Genomic DNA, 23,449 nt, shown 5'->3' on the forward strand with positions numbered 1-23,449 from the left:
CCCTTTTAACAGGCTCGCTGGCGGAGATCAGCTGAATCCTGGGCTCTTTATTGTGCGACCAGTGTTGTTAGCCAGGGAAAAGCCGCAGCACAAATTCACGACTTGACTTCCTAAATTCCACGCCAGGGATCCTTTCAGAGTGAATAAGGGTGTGAGGAAGCCTCTCTATTGTACAACGCATGTCCCAGTGCTCCAGGAACTCTTCACACTTTCCTCCTGCCTTTTTGCCTGCTTGGTATGGAGCCCCATCGAGAGCTTCTGTCCTTGCAGGAGTTGCATCAAGAGAACATGATAACTTTATTCTTATGGTCCCCAGAGTTAGCCCTGGGTATAACCCCTATGCTCAGCACAGGGCTTTTCACTCCTGCAACACACCAAACCCAGTATAAGAGGATGTCAGTGAGTTTAATCAGAAGTGCTACAAGAAGGAAAATGTGGGAACTGCTACCTTAGAAGCAGTGGAGGGTTGTGGTTTATAAGGTTCAAGTAACATGCATATCATGACTTTTAAGTCACAAGTAATGCTGGGATTGATCCCTACAGCAGCTGTTCTGGCTGAAAAAATAGCACATGGAATGCACATTGATCTAGTGCTGGTGTGGTGTGGTCATGCTGGTTGATCAGCGCACCAGCATCCAAAACACAATATATGCTAGTTTTGCTATTGATCAATATAATAATTCCCTTTGCTGCCAACAAGCATCCAAGACACAGCATATCCTGGTTTTACTGGTGGTCAAGCAGGCAGGGGCTTCACACCTTGTTATGAGAAGCATGCACAAGTGCAGCTCCCTAGTCAGTCTCTGCAGATGGTCAAACACCACAAGCTTCACCTGAAAGTCTAAAGAAGAGTCAGTTGGGCAGGACGTGAACCTTTAAACCCAAACTACTCGTCCCTGAATCAATCACGCGCCATGTCTTTAACAGAGCAGTCTAGCGGTAGTTAGCATTCAGTCCTGGGCAGCGGCGGAGGCTGCGCATGCGCGTCCCTTTCACCGTGCCTGAATGCTGTGAAGGGTTTGAGGGGAGAGACCCCGGGGCTGCTTTACTTACAGACTGCTGAAATGGATGGAGCGGAGCGGAAAAGAGGCGTCCGCGCCAGGCAAGAGCCACAGGCTCCGAGGAGCACCATGAAAGACGGGAAGGTAAAGGAGGACACGGTGCCAGATAGAGTGACCCTCAAAAAAGAAATCGGACTGCTGAGCGCCTGCACTATTATCATAGGTAAGTCCGGGGTAGAGGAAGTTGTTTACTAAAGCAGGAATAAGAAGAATAAATGAAAAAAAAACTTTGAAAAGTTTCAGTGCAAGAATCCTGGTACATTTTAAGCTATTTATGTCATCGGATTGCTCTCTTACGCTGGAGCCTGACAAGTTAGCTAAACTCTGTTAAAGTGGAGGACTGTTCCCATCCTCTTCTAATCCGTTTATTTCATGCCTTTTCTAGTTCTATGAGGTTGGAGCCAGTTTCTTCTGTGTCACCCACTTTCAACTGGAACATAAAAATGTTTGGTATAAGTAAGAGATATAACTACACTAGCCATTATAAATTAATCTATAATGTTTACCATAATATATACTTTAATATTACAATATTGTCATAGGTGGATTGTTGACTATGATCCATTAGTCTTCTTGCTTGGTATTAAGGTGCTGAACTATTTTTCCTGCTGTCATCCCTCTTATTAATGAGGCTTTTTGACAAAATGATTTGATCTATGAATGTGTTAGCAACCTGCTCACTGGCAGACTAAGATCATCACAGGGTGGTCAGCAGGTCTTTCCCAGTCCTTTCAGCTGTTTCTGTTTTGAAAAAAAATGTGAATAATGAAAAAAATTACATCTCAGATGATGTGCAGGCTGCTGTGGTTTCTTCAGAATCTCCCGGTGTTGTGGGCAGTGGGATCCGCTCCTCGTGGCAGCCTGAGCTGTCGACACAGTGGAGTAAATGATTTATTCCTGCTCTTATGTAATCTCGTTGTGTGCCACTTGGCTGCCAGGGAGGCAAGCGTGAGGCGATTCTCTCCCATTTGCGGTGTTCTGTGTTGGAGAGATGTTGCTTGAGGGGGGTTAACCTCTGTATGTGTATTTCTAGCCTTTTCAAATCACATGCAAGTTTTGGACTTGGATGGGTTTCAATCAGGGCAGAAAGTTCTCACACAGGTCAACCTCAAAAAGAGAATCCTGCACAAGAACAAATGATAAAAATGAGAGTTATGTTTAAAAAGAAAAATCTCCTTTATCTCTGTTCAGTTGAGATGCAGGCTTACTGTAAAATCCTGGTCTATCATGTCATTTTTCTTTTGAGCATGTTATTGATGGTATTCCGTGTCTCTTTGTTAAAGGACATAAATAAAACACAAACCTGCCATTTTAAGCCATTACAGTACTTTTATCAGTTTTACTGTACAGTTTATTGTAGGGATGCACTATTGCAATTAGCCGACATAGGAAGCAGCAGATTTTCACTCAAAACATGAACTTGACAATCAGACAGTGTGATGTTATGATTTTGGCCGAACTGTGTTGCAGTTTTCTAATGTAAATAACGGGAGGCAGGTAAGTGCAGTTGGACTGTATTTGAATGAGCCAGCATAGGAATTAGCAAATCTACTACACCTATACCAACAAGTCATAATTATGCACAATCCATTGTGCCAAATAGCTGCTTTCCTCTGACTTTCAATGTAGCCTGTTGAATCATACTATTTAATTCAATTGAATTAATTTTAAAAAATCAATTCCAGTTTGTCCTGTTAAAGAGCAAACAGTGTAGTTTATATTGCCAGTTTAGCTATAAATATTACTAAAACTGTTAGTTTCATGTATCCATTGTATCCCACACAGGAGCTACAGATTTAAAAAAATCAAATAAAAATCTGCCAAAATAATTTGGCTCGGTTCTGGTGGTACTGCTTTTGAATCCGCCATGAACATTTGTGATCAGTGCATCCCTAATTTATTTTATAGTTGCCGAGATCAAGCCACCACAGCCACTTCCAATAATTCACAAATATAATCAAAGCATAATTTAACATGAAATGTTATTAAGTATTTCTGACCTGACAGTAAGTTTCAGAATTGCTGCATTTCCAGGTATTGTTTAATGCAGTTGAGTTGTGTTTTTTTTTTTTTTTTTTTTTTTTTTTTTTTTGTTTGTTTGTTTTTTATCCTACCCCCCCTGCAGGTAACATCATTGGTTCAGGAATCTTCATCTCTCCTAAAGGGGTTCTGGAGCACTCAGGCTCTGTTGGCTTGGCACTGGTGGTGTGGGTGCTGGGTGGGGGCATAGCTGCCCTGGGGTCCCTCTGCTATGCTGAACTCGGAGTCACAATCCCCAAATCAGGGGGAGACTACTCATATGTTACAGAGATTTTTGGAGGCCTTGTGGGGTAAGCCCAAGACGTACCATGATGTTTTGTCTTTAAAATCATTTTAAAAGATCAGCACTCAGTTTCATATGGTCCCCAATAAGTCACACAGTAAAGTCTGAAACAAAACTCATATTCACTAAAACTATTTTTAGACCAGAAATGTGTCTACAATACTGTACCAGTCAAGCATTTGCCCTAAATGAATTTACAAATTATAGACAGTCTCATTAACTCAATTATAAAATTAACTCTTAAAAATGTACAACAAAAAAAACATTTTTCCCCATCTCTTCACCTCTCCAGCTTCCTTCTGTTATGGAGTGCTGTGCTCATCATGTACCCTACCACTCTGGCTGTCATAGCCCTCACCTTCTCCAACTATGTCCTACAGCCTGCCTTTCCTAACTGTGTGCCTCCCTATATGGCCACACGAATGCTCTCCGCCACCTGCATAAGTGAGTACATCTTATACCTAATGCCAGATTCTCTTTACTCCTTTCACTTCCTTTTTGCATGTGGCTATAGATTTCCTATTCTTGTTAGTACACTTCTGTCTTTAGACAGAGTTAAACATTATAATAATTTGTGGGTGGAAGAGGTTTTAGCAGAGAGGGTGCTGTCTTATGTAATTCAGAGCCAACGTGATAATAAAATATGTATGTTGTGTCTGAGATGCTGTAGAAGTATAAGGAACTGCACAGAAAGGTCAGATAAGTTTAAGAGCTGGTGAAATGGGTCTCATGCAAGAACATTTTCATTTTATGTTTAAGACAAAACAATTATTGTTTTGTCTTAAATGGACATGCTGGCCAAAATTAAAAATGTAACCATCGCTACTTCTAAACACACCTACTCATCTCTTACAGCGGTGCTGTTAGAGGCTCTAGAGCAAGATTTTTTTAGGAAGCTGAGTATCATGTTTGTAATAGTAAGCCTCTACAATAGTGGCTATGCTAGCAGTCAGAATTTCCTTATCACTCTGGAGGGTTTTGTATTTGCGTAATGTATGCTGGATATTGTAGTGATGAAAACACAAAAGGATACAAAATCATGAATTCTGGCAATCCAATGAGGCTGAGAGATGCCGTGCTTACATTACATAACACAGCAAAGAACATATTAAATGCTAGTTTTAGTCCAGAATGCCCCTTTAAGTCTTGCATGCATTTTTGTTATTGTGCACACTGAAGGTTTTTATATTTTTTCATATGTGTGATTAGCATAACCTGTTTGTAAATGAACATGCAGGTGAATTGTGAATTTGCACAGTTGATGCCCCCAGTCCCACTTGTCCTCATTCATAACCTATCTGAACCCCCTTTCACACATGCACTTTTGTGTGTGAATTAAATGGTATTTGAATGGGAAACAATAAAGTGTGAAAGCAAGCTAGAGTCTAACTTTACCTGCACAAGACAGAGTACAGTAGGGCCCTTGGGTACACAGAAGTTGATGCCCTGGCAGCAAATACAGTGATGTATTGATAATGAGTTTTGCTTAAAAAATTGCTTGTACAATGCAGAAAAAATCTGTTCGTATGAATGAGGCCTGTTGATTCCAAGCACTTCCAAGCACTAATTTTTATTTGTATTAGGCATTTACATACACTCATGGAAAATAAGAATAATAAGCCTTATGAAAATCAGCCTTGTAAGTTTGCATTTTATAGCATTAATTAAGATGTTTTGATTGAATGCCACAGGACTGCACTATTTGTTCCATATTGTGGCACACAAAGACACTAAGGAGCATATCAGGTGCTAATGGGTTCGGCTCATTAACCCAGCCTAAGAAACCGTGAAGCACTAAAGAGTAAACGTTACTGTTCTTGGCTCTGTGTTCTCTAGACATGCCAACTCTCCTAATTGCCTACTCAGCAGCTCTGCATTCCCACAGTTACAGTAGCTCCCCTCCATGAAACATCAATGCATTTGGAGCTCAGAACTATGAAGAGTTAGGAAAAGTATTTTCATCTGAACCAAATGAATGTCTTCTGACATTGTAAACACCAACAACACCAGAAGAAGACATAAGATGATGTAAACATGCAAAGCACACTGATCCCTTACTAGGCACTAACCACTCATGGGGGCCATGAGCCGCAAGTCTGCAGCACTTGACTGTGCTGGCTGGGCCTGCAGCGTGTGATTATTGCATTAGCTCTTATTATTCACTCTTGTCTGGGGACAGAAGAGTCCTGAAAAAAGGAGAGGCGCTCTGTCTTTTCACGGACCTGCTCATCGGCCTCTGTCTTTGTTCTGTTACTACAGGAGGCAATTTGTTAGTTGGGACTAATGGGACAGCCTTATTTTTCACAGAAGGAAAGGAAGAACATGACGGTGATGGATAGGCAGACAGAATTACAGTTCTACTCCTCTTTTCCTTAGCATTCCCACATTCATGTGCTGTAGTGAATCTACATCAATAGCTCTTAACACATCGATCCCACACCAGTCCATCTTAAAGGCCCTGCAATCATATTTCTCCTAACGTGCCTTGGCATCACAAGATTACTTCAACTGGGAAAAAAAACTTGGCGTCCAAATTTGCCTATCCACATTTTCCATTAAAGACAATGAAATCATACTTTCATTCATACTATATACACAACATTTCAGTATTGAACTACAGTATTTGGTAAATAAATTACAGTTTGCCTTGAGTCTAATACTTGTGTGTTTGATTGTGTTCTGTTGGTCTCTGTATTTGTAGTATTTCTGACATGGGTGAACTGCTCTAGTGTACGTTTAGCCACACGTATCCAGGATATCTTTACTGTGGGGAAGCTGCTGGCACTGGGCCTCATCATAGCAGTAGGACTGCTCCAGATCTATAAAGGTGAGACTATCGTCCAGTCAGTAAAGGGGGGGAGGGTTATTTTGTTTTATTTTGAGTGAGAAGTGAAATCCTAAGTCATGATGGTCATTTAAGTTACTTAATTTAGTAGAGTTTAGTTTTTAAATAAAAATGATGGCAGACCACATGTGCATCTGAAGAACTGTGTGCTGGACATAACGCTCCTTAAAGTCCTTGTATTCTCATGCATTTTCTTGTATCTCTCTTTATCCCTTCAGTCTGGGTCCTGTTTTCCAAAATCATCTCGGTGTTAAGATCATCTTAATTGGTAGAGAGAGTGTTTAGCGTGATGCTCGCTCTGCCATTCAAGAATCATCTTTGTGCTAAGATGCTTTTGGTAAACCCCACCCTGTTTTGTTACTATGCCTTTAAAACTCATATGTAAATTGCCTCTTATTGTGCCCTGTTCAAAAAGCACTCTGGCCTAAAACACATATAACTTCAAGTGTGAAAGGAATAAATGAGTAGGCTGGTATCTCTTAAGTCATCAACACAAAATTCAAACTGGGCTATTTTTGCAGCTTAGTTTCCATATATTGACTGCGGAGTGAACAGTATGTTTTAAAACAGTGCTGTGAAAAAGTATTTGCCCCTTTCTAGTTTGTTCTGTCTTTGCAAATTTGTCACACTTAAATGTTTCAGGTGATCTAACTACTTTCAATATTAGATAAAAATAACCCAAGTAAACACAAACTGCTGTTTTTAAATGAGGAAAAATGCTGTTCAGCCCTACCTGGTCCCGTGTGAAAAAGTAATTGCCCCCTCAGCAACTAAATGAAGCAGTTAACCAAATTCAGTTGGATGTTGGGTTCAAGGTAGCCACACCCAGGCACTATTATTGCTAGGCCTTTTGAATCTAAATATCACTCCCTGCCTGGCAATGTGAAGCAGGCTATAAAGTCTGAAAAAGCAGGATATGATGCCACATTCTAAAGAGATGCAAATAAAGATGCAAAACGATGTCATTGAAATCTACCAGTCCGTAAAACGTTGCAAAGCCATTGCTAAGGCTCTGGGACTCCAGCTAAACACAGTAAGAGCCATAGAGACGAACAGTGGTGAACCTTCCTAAGAGTGGCTGGCATACCAAAATGTTTACCAAAAAGCGCATCGACGATTCATCACAAAAGAACCCAGATTAACATCTAAGGAACTGCAGGCCTCACTTGCCTCAGTTAAGGTCAATGTACTTTTTGGAAGAAATGGGTCCCATTACACTTGCATAAAGCTAAGATCGCATTCCACCATAAGAACGTCATGACCGCAGTCAAACATAGTAGTAGTAGTGGTGTAATGTCTGGGGCTGCTTTACTTGTGCAGGACCTGGAGGACATTATTATTATTATTATTATTATTATTATTATTATTATTATTATTATTATAGATGGAACCATGCATTCCACTCTCTATAAGAAAATCCTGATGGAAATCCTGAATGTCCACCCACCCAGGTTATGCAGCAGGACAGTGATCTGAATCCACCTCTGAATGGTTTAAAAAAAAAAAAAAAAAAAAAAGGTTTTGGAGTGGCCAAGTCAAAGTCCTGATTTGACTCCTGTTAAGTTGCTGTGGCAAAATCTGAAATGGGCAGCTCATGGTCAAAAGTCCTCCAATGTAGCTGAATTAAGTTCTGCAAAGAAGAGTTGTCCAAAACTTCTCAACCATGATGTAAAAGACTCGCAAGTTATCTCAAATGTTTGATTGTAGTTGTTTTTGCCAACTGTGGCACAACCAGTTATTAGGTTTAGGTTTACTTTTTCACATGGGTGATGAAGATTTTTCAAAACCTATATCTTAAATAAATGGAATTTTCATTTAAAAGCTGCATTCTGGGTTTACTTGCGTTATCTTTATCTTATATTAAAATTATTTGGATGATCTGAAGTATTCAAAGTTGACAAATTAGCAAAAATACAAGAAATTGACATTTTTTTCACAGTACTGTATGTATATGTCTAATTAGTTTAATTATGTAAAGAGTATCTGTTTTCTCAGGTAACTATGAAGGTCTTACTCCACAAATAGCATTTGAGTTTTATAAGACTCCATCAGTGGGGCAGATTGCTCTGGCCTTCCTTCAGGCCTCCTTTGCCTTCAGTGGATGGAACTTTCTCAATTATGTCACAGAAGAGGTGGTGGACCCTAGGAGGTGAGAATAAACTTCTTTCTCATTGCTTGGTTTAACAACGATATGTGACATCTGCAGTGCTCAAGATGCATTTTGTCAACATGCATTATGCCAACATGCTGCAGTTCTGTAATCTGTGTATTACATATTGCCAGTTGTAGCTCTCTAGGACATCTATTCATTGATATAATATCACTATTGAATTCTGTGCACTCTGGCTCCTGGCATACAACAACAGAGGCTGGTCTAATAGCCATGAACTTAGCCTCAAAGCTTGCTTATGACTGACAGCTTGTATTGTATCTGGGTTCTGTGCACCCTATGAACAAACCCAGCAGTTATCACTGTACTCTTTTAAACATGGTGTTTCATCAGGAACCTTCCTCGTGCTATTTACATCTCCATTCCCTTGGTGACTTTTGTCTACACACTCACCAACATCGCCTACTTCTCCTCCATGTCTCCAGAGGAGCTGCTGTCCTCCAATGCTGTAGCTGTAGTAAGTAATACACACCCTTTTTTCTATACTTTGCTCAGGCAGAGTTTGTATGTAGCAGCTAAGTGTAAAGGCTCAGGTCTAATATGATCATCACCGTTACCAATTTATTAGGTACACATGTACCTACAAACATTGAACATTCTGTCAGGTACAGCTACTATAAGTGCATTTTGTAGGTTCACTATTACAGACTGTAGCCCATCTGTTGCTGCTCAATCAACCACACTCCACCCTCAGTTAAAAGGAACTGTCATAGGACCACTGCTGACTAGATATTATTTGAATAGTGGACTTTTCTCAGCACAGCAGACACACTGAGATAGCACTGGCATGGTAGTATAGCATTGGTACGCGTGTGTCAGGCACAGTGACATTGCTGGTGTTTTTACACAACTGTTTTATTATATATATATATATATATATATATATATATATATATATATATATATATATATATATATATATATATATATATATATATATATATATATATAAATAAATATTGGCCAGCCAACACTGGTGCTATGAGGATGTGTGTACACTTTTTAAAAATCATGGCAACATTGCTGTACCTGATACATTTGCAGCAGTGCAACTCTATCCTTGGTGTAACTAAGGATAGGCCACCACCCAAATAATATAGTGTGGTGGGTAATGCAGTGTTGTGGGCTAGGGTTTGATTTCCCTCCTGAACAAGCACACCACCCTATACTAGGGTATAACAAGACTCCTCGTGTTACCCTGTCGTATGATTAAATTGTAATCACTCTGGGTAAGAGCGTCTGTCAAATGCATACACATAAATGTAATAGCTGGTCCTATGGTGTTCCCTTTCTGGGCCTGGTGATCTTATGGTGGTCCCTTTCCAACGATAAATGGGGTAGCGAGTGACTGACAAGTCCAGCAATGGATGAGCTACAGTGCCTTTGTAGACCTACAGTAGATCTACAAAGGCACCTATATGATAGGCATACCTGATATCTGATTAAATGGTATAGTGTAGGTAAAAGGGACTAGGCGTAACCAACATTATCAGTGTGTAGAATTTAGAAACACTAAATTAGGGTATGAACGAAAGTTCTTCACTCTCCCAGTGGGAGTTTCTATTATTTCAGTTTATCCACTAAAGTTTACAAGGCAAGGCATATCACATTGGCAAGGAATAATTTAATGCCCGATTTGTGACTGTTTTTGCGTTGTGCTGAATTCTGAACTTATGTTTAACAGACGTTTGGGGAGAAGTTGCTTGGAATGTTCTCCACCATCATGCCCATCTCTGTGGCACTCTCCACATTTGGAGGCATTAATGGCTACCTCTTCACCTCATCCAGGTTAGACCAAACCTCCCAAGAGATATTTAGAAAAGTGATGCACTTTCTATTGAAAGCCTGCTGAACAGTATATATGATATGATATATGATGATACTTTACTGCCCCCTTCTGGACATTCAATGCTCTTGATTAGTTCTGAACAACCTGAGTGCAAATGTAAAATTAGAGCGCTGTTGTAGAATCAGCTGTCACCCCATCATCTATTATGCACGTTCACTGGTGAATAAAATGGCAAAAGCACTATTTTTAATTTGGTCTGATTTAAAAAAATTTAATTGTCACGGTCCAAAAAAAAAATCCAAGTATTTCTGTTTTTTCCAATTTTATTTCATTTATATTTATTTTATTTAAATTTTATTTTCGCTTAACCACACGTGCTGCTCTTTACATAAAAACGCTCCAGAATCACTTGGAATAAAATAACCTATTTTCATTGACATGCATTACAATTTAAGCATGTTTTTGCCTTCTCCTGTGAAGTTGCCATTTGCGTGGGCAGCAACAATATGTACCATGGTAATTTCAATTTATTGAAATTCAATTTATTCCATACTGTCCTCAGCCACAACAGGAAAAAGCTCATGCTAATTCTCCTGTATTCCTAATCTCTGATGCTTTGTGGGTTTTTGTGCCCCCTAAGGCTGTGTTTCTCAGGTGCAAGAGAAGGACACTTACCCAGCTTACTGGCTATGATTCACTGTAAAAGCTGCACCCCAATCCCAGCTCTGCTTGTCTGTGTGAGTTGGTATACCATTATTGGTTCATAGATTAAAAGTGGTTAACCATCCTGGGTCCCCCACATTGAATGCCTCTTACGTTATGTTTATTTATTTCTCACTCTTAGCTTACATAAACAAGCAACCAAATAACTTCTTTCTGTTAATACATATAATAGGAGATGTTTTATTTTGATCTTTTGTTATTGGTATATACAGCCTTATGCAAAAGTCTGGCTGACCTTGATAAAGTTATGGCACATATGAAGATAGATATGAAGCCTTTATTGTCACATAGTCACCAAAGTAACCAGCGAAATATGAAAACATTTTATATGTTTTATTTTTTCCAATAGGTAAAAATTTCCAATAGAAATTGTGCGCTAATATTTGCAGAAAGTGACATTTAAGTTTATTCCTCATAGAGGATGTGTTCATTTATCTTCATTTAGAAAAAAAACAACAAAACATGTAATTTGACCATTGCTTTTACATACAACTGTATATATTTAGCTGAACGAAAAACATCTTTTTTTACTGCAACTCAGTCATTTTTTTTAATGTCAAAACAAACAGAAAAAGTTGAAAATGCATACTTAAAGCTGTCACCACAGAATGTTAATGAAATGTAAATGTGATTAATAACCAAACCACGTAATGGATTATGTCAGTACATTTAATCATAAAACTATGTACTTAATTACATAATTACTTTTTTAATTAGCACTGCAAAATTTCTAAAGGTCAATTAATATGCATTTTTTCAAGCAGGGTTACATTATTTTTCTCTTTATCTATCTGCATCTCTTTGTTTGTCTCTTCCTTACTGTTTTTCCCACATCTTGTTCCTCAGTGCACTGCCACAATCGTAATCATGTGCATTGGTGAAACACATAATCTTATCAACTATGTATCCTTCATCAACTACCTCTCCTATGGAGTCACCATTGCTGGCTTGCTGTATTATAGATGGAAGAAGCCAAACCTGTACAGGCCTATCAAGGTATCATCACACAAACCAAAACCACCATGACTACTCATAAAATACTGTTGCAAGGCTTCATGTCTCCTGGCTTTTTGGTAGCATTAGCAGTTTGACATCATTTGCGGAGGTGATCAAATGATAACTCATTCGGGATCTCAGGAAGTGAATAGTAATACCACCACAACAGCACACTCACCATAGCTCCTCTGGTGAGGTTTGAACTACACTCTGCTCTGATTGCATGTTCTCACACTCAGGCTTATTCCCTTTCCTCTCCACAGGTGAGTTTGCTGGTTCCTGTGTGTTACCTGCTCTTCTGGGCGCTGCTGCTGGGCTTCAGCCTGCACTCAGAGCCTGTGGTCTGTGGGGTGGGTTTGGTCATCATGCTCACTGGAGTACCTGTCTACTTTCTGGGAGTGCACTGGAAAGACAAGCCAAAGTGTATCTATGACTTCATTGGTAGGTTAAAGACGTACTCTGCTGCTTTTTCGGAAAAGCATAATTCAGTGGTTGAGATGTAAACGGAGTCATTCAGGATTCATTGTTCGATGTAATAATAAGTAGACCGCATGCTTCAGTTAGGAAGTATCTTCACAATATAAATGATTTGTAAAGGACAACACTTTAGCACACAGTACTGTGCAAAAGTAGATTTTAAAAAGCTACTTCTGAGAGCAGTAAGTTTATTCACTCAGAAAAAAACACTATTATTAAATAAATGCAGACACCATAATTAAAATTAAGAATAAGCAGTGATGTTATGTGTGTCAATGTGTTCACTTAACCATTTCCCAGCTTATCCTCAAGGAAGCCTAGTACTATTTGTAGTAATCATCCAGTGCCTGGTTTGAACTTTAAATCTCAATCAATTGGTTGTACTATTTGGTGTATTCTCTGACCTAACTCGGGTTATCAGTAAATTATCAACCCCCTTTTAAGAGTGTGTGTGTATATGTGTGTGTGTGTGTGTGTGTGTCTATATATATATATATATATATATATATATATATATATATATATATATATATATATATATATATATATTTCTGTAATTTATCTGATGATGAAACTGTTTTAAAAATAAATAAATAAATCCACAACCCTACAATGCAGCATATATCTTGACCAGTCTTGCTCCTTTAGACTATGTACAGTGATATATGCCACATTAACTGTATTAGGTTAGACTATATAGAGTATATTAGTAAAATACTGCATATTGTGAGAAAAGTTGGACATCAGCTCTAAGTGGCAGATCAAGTATTGCAAGAATCAACATTGTTATAAAGTCTACTAATGTTAGATAATAAAGAGAAATAGGTTTTGTGTGTTCATATTTATGCAGCCAACTATTTATCTGTTTACTCCAAATCTGAATAATCCAAAAGTGGAATTTGTTGCCATAATGTATTAACTGTAGCTTTGGAAGTGTTTACAGCTCCTGTACATGATCGAGTCTGTTATCTCTGTTACAGAGTGGGCCACGTATTTGGGTCAGAGAGTGTTTTTTGTGGTTTTTCCCCACATTGACCCAACTGAAACCGCAACACCAACAGAATGGACTGACAAGTCTTCCATCACAAGCAAGGCCTCTGGACCGGTTTGACTTTTATATTTGTGTATGACTGTTTACTCTCTTAATTGTTTCAAGGTCTTTTGTTTTGTTTTTTAATTAGACCTTAGAAATGGGTCCCCTTATTATAAAGCCCTAGAATTTGGTTCTTGGGTACACTTTCAAATGCAAATGTCCATTTGTTAATTCATGGACCTTACATAATTTTTGTATGTACATGTTTAATGCAATTTAAAGTCAGTATGTTAATGCTTCCTGTAGATGTACATTTATATACATTTAAAGTATTTCTAACAGCCTGTTTGATATACTTAAATGCCCATTTGGTTTAACCTATGCTGTTATTGTGCCTTACCAGGGAAGATAGACTGCAGTTAGTTCCTCAGAAGTAACTGGATTTATATGCTCAGATTTATTGTCACTCTTTTAGCTGAGGAGCTATGAGCACATCAACTTTTTTCATACCAGGTATTTTAGTATTTTCATGTTGATCAAGAACTTGAAAGTATACAAAAATTGAAGACCAATAAGGACTAGGGCTCAAGATATTTATTGCTATATGTCATTTAACAAAGTCTGAAAGACTTGAGAGAGGTGCTAAAATGCTCCTGTCACTGTTTGCAGCATCTGTTACCTCTTTAAAGTACACCTAGAAATCTAGTGTTCAGGGATGCGTTTGCAGTCTTGTGAAAGAACTCAGCATCACTATTCCCAACTAATATCAGTGTTCAACAGTTCAACATAGTTTGAGTATGTATGACCAGCTGCATAAGTCACATTTTATAAGTTGTTTTTTTTTGTGGAAGAACTCGTTATTTACTTTCTAAACTGATGTTTCTAATTTGTATCCTGTACTGTACATGTTCTAATGTTTATGTAGTTTCTGGTAATGCCTTTGAGTAGCATCCCTTTGTATAGCATTGCCATATGCCTGCACATGCAAGTGTTGGGCAGCTGTGGAAACATCAAATTGCACTAACCGATGCACACTGCACGCATCAAAAATGCTAAATGATAGCATGTTCTAATATCTAACTGTGTATAATATGTTATATATTCTGATTGATATATATTTTCTGATGTCAGCACCCTGTCACAGAAAGCTTTATCATGTAAGCCTTATTCTCCACCTGTCTCCTCCAGCACTGCCGGTTACAAGACCACCTGTAGTCAGTTTGCTGTAAATAGTCTCGCGGAGCCCCTGGAATGGATAAACTAGGTTTTACAGTTGTCTTGATTAAATATGTAATAAGCAAAGGAACACTGCGCTTTCAAGCTCTGCACAGAAATCAAGGGACATATTGCACTTTATAGGTTTCTTCTAAGTTGTACGTTTTTGCAACCTGCTCATTTTTGCCTATGCAGACTTTGATAAATTTGAATTTGCAGGGGCTTGAAATGAGATTTGATAACATAAATTATTTGTAAAGTGTATTTACAGTGGAAGAGGCACCTTCATGTTTAACTAGATGTTTACTGGTTCTTCATCTTTTTGTAAATGAAATGAATGGTTTAACAGTTACAGCCCAGTGAATAAAGAGTGAATAACGCTGCTTCACCCGACTCCACGCTGCTTTATGATGTAGGTAGTTCGGGCTGTGACGGTAAAAGGCACCGCTGGGATTCGAACCCAGGATCTCCTGTTTACTAGACAGGCGCTTTAACCAACTAAGCCACGGCGCCCATACGTCATGAGACAGAAGTACTTAATTTCAGAGTAAGAACCTATCGTATCCGTTCTCTCTGGTTTCCACATAGTCGAGGTTTATCATCGTTACATTCAATATTTCAACGAATACAAAATTCTCTTTGACGTCTTTCAGCTTTTCCTCCGGTTAGCTAACTAGATAAGGGAGGCAGGTTAGCTAACGCTAGCTAACATTAGCTAGCTGAATTAGCTGTAGTAGCCTGAAGGGCATAACGTTAACGGTAAATGTGACCTAACTTCTGTCACTAATTCAGACTGTTAACATTGTAACCGTGTATATTTTAGGTATAATTGTGTATATCTATCGTGTAGTTTCCCTGTGACGTAGCGTGAGCTTTGTCCGTGGTGATATGTCAAATTTACCCCCTCATGTTTTACGTGTAAATCGCCGCAGTGCAGACAGCTTGATAGCTTGGTTAGGTTGTGTGTCTGTGCTGTTGTTATTCCAACAACAGGACGCTAAACGTTCTTATTTGTTTCACTGTTAGACCTCCACTGAAACCTGGGCTAATATAGCTTTTATACCAGGCTCGCCCACCCTCAGTAGAGTAGGCAGGGTCAGCACAGAATACCGATGTAACGTCAACTTAAGCGCTTAACTGTAAGGCCCAATCCCATTTCACCCCTCGCCCCTATCATTAAGCCCTTAGCCCTCCGTTCTGCTCGTTCACGTCTAGGGTAAGGGTGTCCCAATTTTTGTTGAGACTGAGGGCTAGGTTGAAGTGTTAGGGCTAACAAATCTCCAAACGGAGGTTTTTCAGAGGCTCACTCCAAACGGAGTGTCATGAGAAAAAAAGAAAAACCGACAAGAAACCAAAAGAACCAAACCAAAGAAACCCACAGATAGAAGTATTTTCTCCGTTAAAAATGTGATAACCATCGTATTATTTTTAGTTTAGAGCTGTTTCGGTGTATTACGGTCGTTTCCTTCATAAAAAAAGCACAAAAACTCTCTAATAGCATGCTGATGACTAGCTAGCTAGCTAACTTTCCCGTTCCACCTTAAATAGTCCAGCAGTTCTGACGCCTGAAGCGCCAGAATGGGTCTGCTGCACCATTTAAGGTGGAACGGGAAAATTCCAACAAGAAGCTGGCGAATAGCTGACTTCAGCTTCGTATCACCAAAGAATTAGGAGTGGGCGATAATAAATGCTTGTCTTATAGCCCCTCTTTGAAAGCATATGAAAACAAGGGGTAATAGTAAAAAGACGAAATGACCCAGAGTGTTCTATTGTAGGTGTGAACTACACGGTCAGTAAGTGAAATATAATAGGCAACGCATTAAATGACTGACTGAATCTCAACAGCCCTACAGAAATGTGATCTGTATTGATAATTTTTTCCTCTGAGAATTGCATGTTTCACATGACAGTTCTGATTGTGATCAGTGTACAATGAACAGACTGACAGCTGTTAAATTAAAAAGAACACCAAGATGTGCATTGAAACAATCTTTATTGATCAGGTGGAAGAAGCCAAGAACTGCTTCTGGTTGCCATGGCTCTGAAAGCTTTAGTTAGAAGCGATGGTCTGGTCGATCCATGAGCGAAACTTGGTGACACGAGTGTATGCTGCAGGTGTGGATGTACTGCAGGTGCCGCTACCCCAGGAAACAATACCCACCAAGGTCCAAGCTCCAGACTTTTGACAGACCAGAGGGCCACCAGAGTCACCCTGAGAAAGGAGTCACACACATGAGTAGGGTTGGTTCTTTTATGCCTTCTTTGATATTACATATTAGTGTTTTTTTTATTATTCTCTTGTGCTGTCAGACCCCTCATTTAGACTTGCTGTGGGTCTGTTCTTATACTGATCTGTGTTACCATGCAGGAAGAAACTCCAGAAGCTCCAGCGCAGATCATGACGTCAGTGACACTGGAGCCCCAGTATTTCTGGCAGTTGCTGTTAGTCAGTAGAGGCAGAGCTGCCTGCTGCAGACGAGAAGGAGTGGTAGCAGCTAGAAGAGAAAGAGTGATGTGAAATTTCAGAGATTGGTTTGGTTTGTCTTTGAGCACTTTTGGAAAGCTGGTCCAACAAAATGTAATACAAAACAATGATAGTAAAGTCTTTTTAAAACACAGTTTAACCTGATACATAGATCTGTCTCATACAGATTCAGTATATGATCACATGTAATCTGTTACCATTGTATCTGGTCAGGCCCCAGCCAGTTGTAACACACTTCAAGCCACCTGCAAAGTTGTCGCTGCTTTCAGGCAAACACACAACAGACACGCGGTTGTTGAGCTGGGCAGCAGAGGCCAGCCTGACCAGGGTGATGTCATTGTTAATGGTGTATGCATTGTAGTTGGGGTGCTGGATAACCTGCATTGGTGAGAGAGACAGAGAGAGAGAGAGAGAGAGATTACATACGGCATCATTTCTGTACTGTGTCAGAAAAAGTGGGGAAAAAAGTCACTGGGGTGGTACCATCTAACAAACCTAACTGTACCAAATTGGTACTTGATTCTAGGCTTTTTTACAAGTTAAAAACAGTGAAGTTATGAAAAGGTAAAATGTGTCCTTTTCACCTGGGATAGTGAATGTAGTGTAACCTTAAAACTTATTTAAATTACACAGGTGAGTCTTAGGGACTGTTTTGTAACGTTAAGATCCATGTCATTTTAATTGTTAGTACCTTTATTGGACTAAAATGTACGGTACAGATTGTCTGGCAGTGTATAAGCACAATACAAACCTTTGCCACAGCCAAGGTCTGGATAGCCTCAGCGTTAGAGGAGCGGTCATGCTCTCCAAGGATAACCCTATGAGATGTTCTGCAAAACGAGATATTAGAACAGTTCCAGTTCACTGTAAATACAGAACGTGTTTGTGTTTTTTAATGCCAAAAACAAAACATTTAGATTAAAAGCTCTTTCAAACAGGACCAGGCAAATATAATAGTGCCATGGTAAATATGCATTACTAGTCCAAATCATCTATAGTTATTTGTCATTTACAATGTACTGTAATAGCAGGGTGCGACTTGGGGGAGGTGCTGCTGCTTCCCTAATGTAACATTCAGCAAATCAAATCAAACCTCATATGTTAGCCTCATAAGCCAATCGTATTAAACCTGGGAGATGGTCTATTTAAAACACAGCAAAGTAATTGTTAATCGAGCTGAAGACAGGAGTTTGGCAGCTAACAAAAATAAACAGTAGACCTTATTTAAAATCCACAATATTCAGAGTGAAACAGTGTGAAACTGTATAAATCCACCTACAATATGTAGTCAGTATAGTTGGATATCTGATTTTTTGTTGCTTGTTAACTCTAGTTAGCTGACTTTGGGTTTCAATGAGGATGAAAGGGTTAATTAAAAAACATTGGGTTAACTAGCTGATAAGCCAACTAGTTGAACCTCTCTTCATAGTGAGTTTGAGAGTGAACAAACAAGACACATGGGCATAACGTTGCTGACAGCTCTCTGTATTCTTTGTTTTTAGATTTCTCTTCAGTGCTCGGAAAAAATCACACCAGTGTTTGCCACATACATGTTCTCCCTGTGTCTGCGTGGGTTTCCTCTGGGTTCTCCGGTTTCCTCCCATGGTCCAAAGACATGCAGTCAGGCCGATTGGACATGTTAAATTGCCCTTGGGTGTGAGTGTGTGAGTGACTGTCTGTGACTGCTAGGATAGGCTCCAACACAAATGAATGGATGTTTGCCTCATATTGTTGTTTACAGTAAGTTAACATCATTGAAAGTGCAATGGACTGGCGACGTGTCCAGGGTGTATCCTGCCTACCACCCGATGACTGCTGGGATAGGCTCCAGCAATCAACATGGAAATTAAGAGGCAGCAGCTCCATTGAAGGCCAGTCAGGTAAGATTTTTATCTGTTAAAACTATAAAAAATTTAATTGATCGGTCATTATTTCATTGAGTTCTTGTAAATCTGAGTTTAATAAGATTGATATATTATTAAACAGATGAAGAGAGGGGGAGAAAGAAGCTGAAGGAGTCTAACAGGACCGAAGGAGCAGATTTGCTTAAGGTTAATAATCAAGAAGATAGTGAAGGAGGGTTGTAAATAAATTTAGTTAAAATTAAAACTAAATGTAGTTTAACTAAGAAAAGATAATGTTTGTCACCACCACCATGAAATTCTGCCACCTAGCTTATTAAACATGCTTACAAAGCAAAATCAGACTGAACTTATCTATAGTTTGTGTTTGAATAATATATTTAGGACTTTGCGGCTCATCTAAGAGAGCATTGCGTGACATCAGTACCTTTGCTTGATCTGTGCCTGTGCTTAATACAAACAACTAAGAGACAGGTCTACTGTGTGCTAATGTGACCAAATAACCATTTTTTGATATACTTAACACAGCAGACAAACTTGACATTTTCTGACTGTTGCTACTCTAAAAGTGCTTTAAAAACATTTTAGGGCCATTAAATATTCTCTTTGAGGACCATGCCCCCAGACCCCCCTAGTACATGAACCTCTAGTGAATAGGGTACAGTTTAACTTCTAGATAATTTTTTTTTGCATTGAGATTGAGTATTTGTCATATACTGTTGCGCAAGATACATTGTTCAACACTTGAGTTATGTTTACATGTACTAGTGTCAATTCTTAGTTGTTTTCACATTGTAGTGTGGTGCCTTTAGCTTCTAAATAAACTTCTAAAGGAAATTTCTGTTGTTACCTGACACCACAGTGAGCAGCGGTCACCACCCAGTACTGGTTGAGGAGGGAGCCACCACAGAAGTGGAAACCTGTGCTGTCCTGAGAAGAGAGGTGTTTGAGAGGAGAATTGTTTAAAGCAATAACTGTTAAAGTCAGCTCAGTGATACTGAGAGACAAAAAAATAAGTCTCAGTCTCACCTGTAGAGACACCTGCCAGGGCCAGGAGTGGGGCACTGCTTCCTCACCATTCACAATCCTGGCATATCCAGTGATCACAGGGGAGATGGCAGGAACACCGCAGCCTAAAAATATCACACAAACAATTCTCTCTTAATGAGTATTAATCATTTTAATCAATATTCCTGTCAGCACTGAGTGACAATAACACCGTGTCTGTGTCATCATGACCTTAAAGCTTGGAGCTAAAAATTTTGTTTTTACCAAATTTCTATCAGAGAGATACAGACAATTTTTTTGTTTGTTTTATCTATTGGTTATAATTAATCCACATTTTGCCTGAATAATATACAATAACATGACATGCAGCACAGATGAATGCAGTAGCACTTTTGATAAATCCTTGTAACTATTTTTTTTTTATTAGAAACTTTTTTCCCCTGAAAAGTTACCATTTCAGAAATGTGAGGTATTTTTCATGTAAAAGCAGCATTATTCTATACATTGGCAGGTACCCAGAAGGACCCTGAATACTGAGAGAACGTTACATCGTTTTAAGTTACATACCATATGCTGTGCCAATGAAGGCGAGACAGGAGAGAATCCATAGGAGAGCCATGGTTTTAGTTTGCTGTAGCTAAAATGGATTGAAGGTTTTTATAAGGCTTATGCAGCCTTGAATTCAGCACATCTTGTTAAACCACGCCAATATAATACCAGCTCCACCTGTTTCATCAGTCTTATCAGAGCAATTTATTCCCATGCTGCAAATTTAGGATTGCTTTGGAAAACTACTGCCACGTTAGCAAAAAGTCTTTCGTGTTTTCATTTAAGGAGGTCACTGGGATTAAAAATAAATAAACCCTTGTCAGCTTTATGTTCAATATGTTTGCTTGCTAGGATCAACATGTTTGCTTGCTATTTAAATCCGATCTTTCTTTTTAATATTAAGCCTTTCTTTTGTTATTTATTTCTTTAGTTCATGTAGAAACATTTATTCCATAAATAAACCAAGAAAAACAACTTAAATAACTATGTAATAGCTTAGTTCAAAATCAGTTAGCATAGAGTAGGATGTGATTATGATATGATGTATGTGCACAAAGCAATTTATTTGTTTCTTTTCAATTGAGAAGGAAGCTGCAAAAAATTCACTGTTCAGCCTTGGACAGTATTGATTTATTCAGATATGATAAGTGAGTTATTTTGAAACAGATAGACTAAAAAATAAGATAATAGGAGAGGGGAACATTTAAGGTCATTCATTCATCATCTAAGCCGCCTACCATCCTGGAGGTTATCCCAGTGGTCACTGGGCGGAAGGCAGGAAACACCCTGGACAGTCCACCAGTCCGTAGCAGGGCAGACACACATTCACACATAAGGGCAATTTAGTATCTGCAATTGACCTGACTGCATGTCTTTGGACTGTGAGAGCAAGCCTACACAGACCCAGGGGAGAACTCCACACAGAAACCCTTGTCACCCGGTCAGGGAATCAAACCCAGGTCTTCCTTGCTGTCAGCACTACATACTGTGCCACCATGCCACCCACATACAAGGTCATTCATTCATTCATGATCTAAACTGGCAGTCCATTACAGGGTAGACATTTAAGGTCATAAGACAATATATGTCTAGGCCTATGTTACATAAGAGTGAAACATAAACACAAACTGTTTTCTAGATTCATTCATTACATTCATTTTTCCTGAAGTATAGACAAGCAACAAAGTCTTTTTTTCTACAGCCAATCACAGTTCTCCCCAGCATGACTGCTGTCTGTCCTGAATTATGGTGATGTGATATACAGATATGCATCTGCAACTACTCTGAAATCTCTAGACTCTGTATACCACTTTGATTCATTACTCATGACCTATGCAATACCCATTATTCTGTACTATATGAAAAGGTTGGCTGGTCATCTCTGTCTGTGCGTTGGTAAACACATTGGCTTGTCTTTATCTATAAAGAACTTACTGGTCGCACACCATCATACATCACAGAAATGCTCAGTGAAATTAATGCATTTTACCAGATTTGTTCCAGTGCCTGGATCCCCCTTCAGGTGCCGAGAGATTTTACTGAACTGGGGAAAATCTGTTTTTAGCTGCAGTGGACCAACATCCTGAAATTCATTAAAGTAAACTCTAGAGCTTCTCTCACTGGTGTCCTCCTCTCAGCCTGCAACTATTTTACTTTATTTTAGTTAACTTTTATATGATTTTGCTATGTTTTACCTATTGTTTCACTTTTATTACTATTTTTTTATTGTCACATTATTGTTCTATGTCTTAACGTGCTTTATTTATTTCATTACTGTGTTTTATTTATGTTTTCAACAGGTTGTTTTTGGATTATACCTATTACCTTCAACAGACCTTTTTTCTCAGAGCCAATCACACTGACCCAGAAAATTACCATAGCAGTCTATTGGTTAATATAGATTGATACAAGGATTTGTATCAGTCTCCATGAAGAGCTAAGTAACTTTTAAAGTTTCTTTCAGAGGATGCCTCTCCAAGTCAGTTTGTCAAATTTCTGCCATGCCAAAGTTGCCCTGTCAGATGTAAGTGCTGTTACTGTGAAGTGGAAGATCCTATCTCCGTCTAAGAGAATTAACATATTGTGAAAATCTGTGAGCAAATTGGATATGTGTGAAAGTGCTCTGTGGTATCTGGAACCAAGACATTAGCAGCAGAGCCTTTATATCCTGAAAGTTATGAGGTGGAACCACTGGGGATTGGACTTGTTTTTCCAGCACACCCTGTCCTGTAGATGCTCAATGAGATTAAAATCTGGGGAATTTGGAGGCTGGGCAAAACCTTCAAGTCTAATTCCTTTCATTTCTGAACAGTGTGTGCAGTATGGCAGGGCACCTTATACTGCTGAAAGAGACCAATGCCATCAGCATGAGTGAGTGTACCTTGTCTTCATCCTACAGTGTATCCTGCCATCACTTTCCCAGGTAATCTATGTGTTTTCAATGGTGGACCAAGGTCTGCTTAGGCACTCTGACCAGCCTACAGCTAAGCAGCTCTGCAGGAGGGTGCCATGCACTGTGTTGTGACATATTCCTCTGGTTACCATCATTAAATATTTCTGTGACTTGTGCCACAGTAGCCCTTCTGTCAGTTCAGACCAGATAGCCTTTATTGCCCTCACATACTGATGAGACAAATATGTTTGCTGTGCTTATTTAGATCAGACATCTTTGGCTTTTAATTTTGTTTTTTTCTTATTTATGTTATTTATATTTATGCTCATTTCTTTAGTTCATGCAGCAACAGCATTTATTTCAGCTCACTGGGCTTGAATACCTTTCAGTATTTATTACATAGATGGGCCATAAAAAAGCAACTTAAACAATTACATAGTAGTTACAAAATTGGTGGAAATAGAGTAGGATGTCATTAACATATATATTTTTAAATTAAAATATCTATTTTTCTTTTTTAA

General features: G+C 38.9%; 2 protein-coding genes and 1 non-coding gene across 3 annotated transcripts; 1 reads left to right on the forward strand and 2 right to left on the reverse strand.

Moving 5' to 3' along the window:
- Window positions 1–915: 915 nt before the first annotated feature.
- slc7a10b (solute carrier family 7 member 10b) lies at window positions 916–15,015 on the forward strand. Its single transcript, XM_017699301.2, has 11 exons — window positions 916–1,224; window positions 3,187–3,391; window positions 3,677–3,828; window positions 6,086–6,211; window positions 8,225–8,378; window positions 8,733–8,856; window positions 10,084–10,187; window positions 10,829–10,925; window positions 11,758–11,907; window positions 12,171–12,348; window positions 13,365–15,015. The coding sequence occupies exons 1-11, from the start codon at window positions 1,065–1,067 to the stop codon at window positions 13,493–13,495; spliced, it is 1,581 nt and encodes a 526-aa protein (XP_017554790.1). The 5' UTR covers window positions 916–1,064; the 3' UTR covers window positions 13,496–15,015.
- A 56-nt stretch (window positions 15,016–15,071) lies between these two features.
- On the reverse strand, window positions 15,072–15,145 carry trnat-agu. The gene has a single exon. It is a non-coding gene; the product is annotated as a tRNA-Thr (tRNA).
- Window positions 15,146–16,608: 1,463 nt separating this feature from the next.
- LOC108428427 (chymotrypsinogen 2-like) lies at window positions 16,609–20,688 on the reverse strand. Its single transcript, XM_017699428.2, has 7 exons — window positions 20,555–20,688; window positions 20,009–20,112; window positions 19,830–19,909; window positions 17,869–17,947; window positions 17,315–17,495; window positions 16,994–17,127; window positions 16,609–16,844 (listed from the first exon to the last, which is right to left on the reverse strand). Exons 1-7 carry the CDS (start codon window positions 20,604–20,606, stop codon window positions 16,683–16,685), a joined length of 792 nt encoding a protein of 263 aa, XP_017554917.1. The 5' UTR covers window positions 20,607–20,688; the 3' UTR covers window positions 16,609–16,682.
- Between the last annotated feature and the right edge of the window lie 2,761 nt (window positions 20,689–23,449).

The sequence above is a fragment of the Pygocentrus nattereri genome, chromosome 11 (genome assembly GCF_015220715.1).
Source record: "Pygocentrus nattereri isolate fPygNat1 chromosome 11, fPygNat1.pri, whole genome shotgun sequence".
Classification (NCBI taxonomy): Eukaryota; Metazoa; Chordata; class Actinopteri; order Characiformes; family Serrasalmidae; genus Pygocentrus; species Pygocentrus nattereri.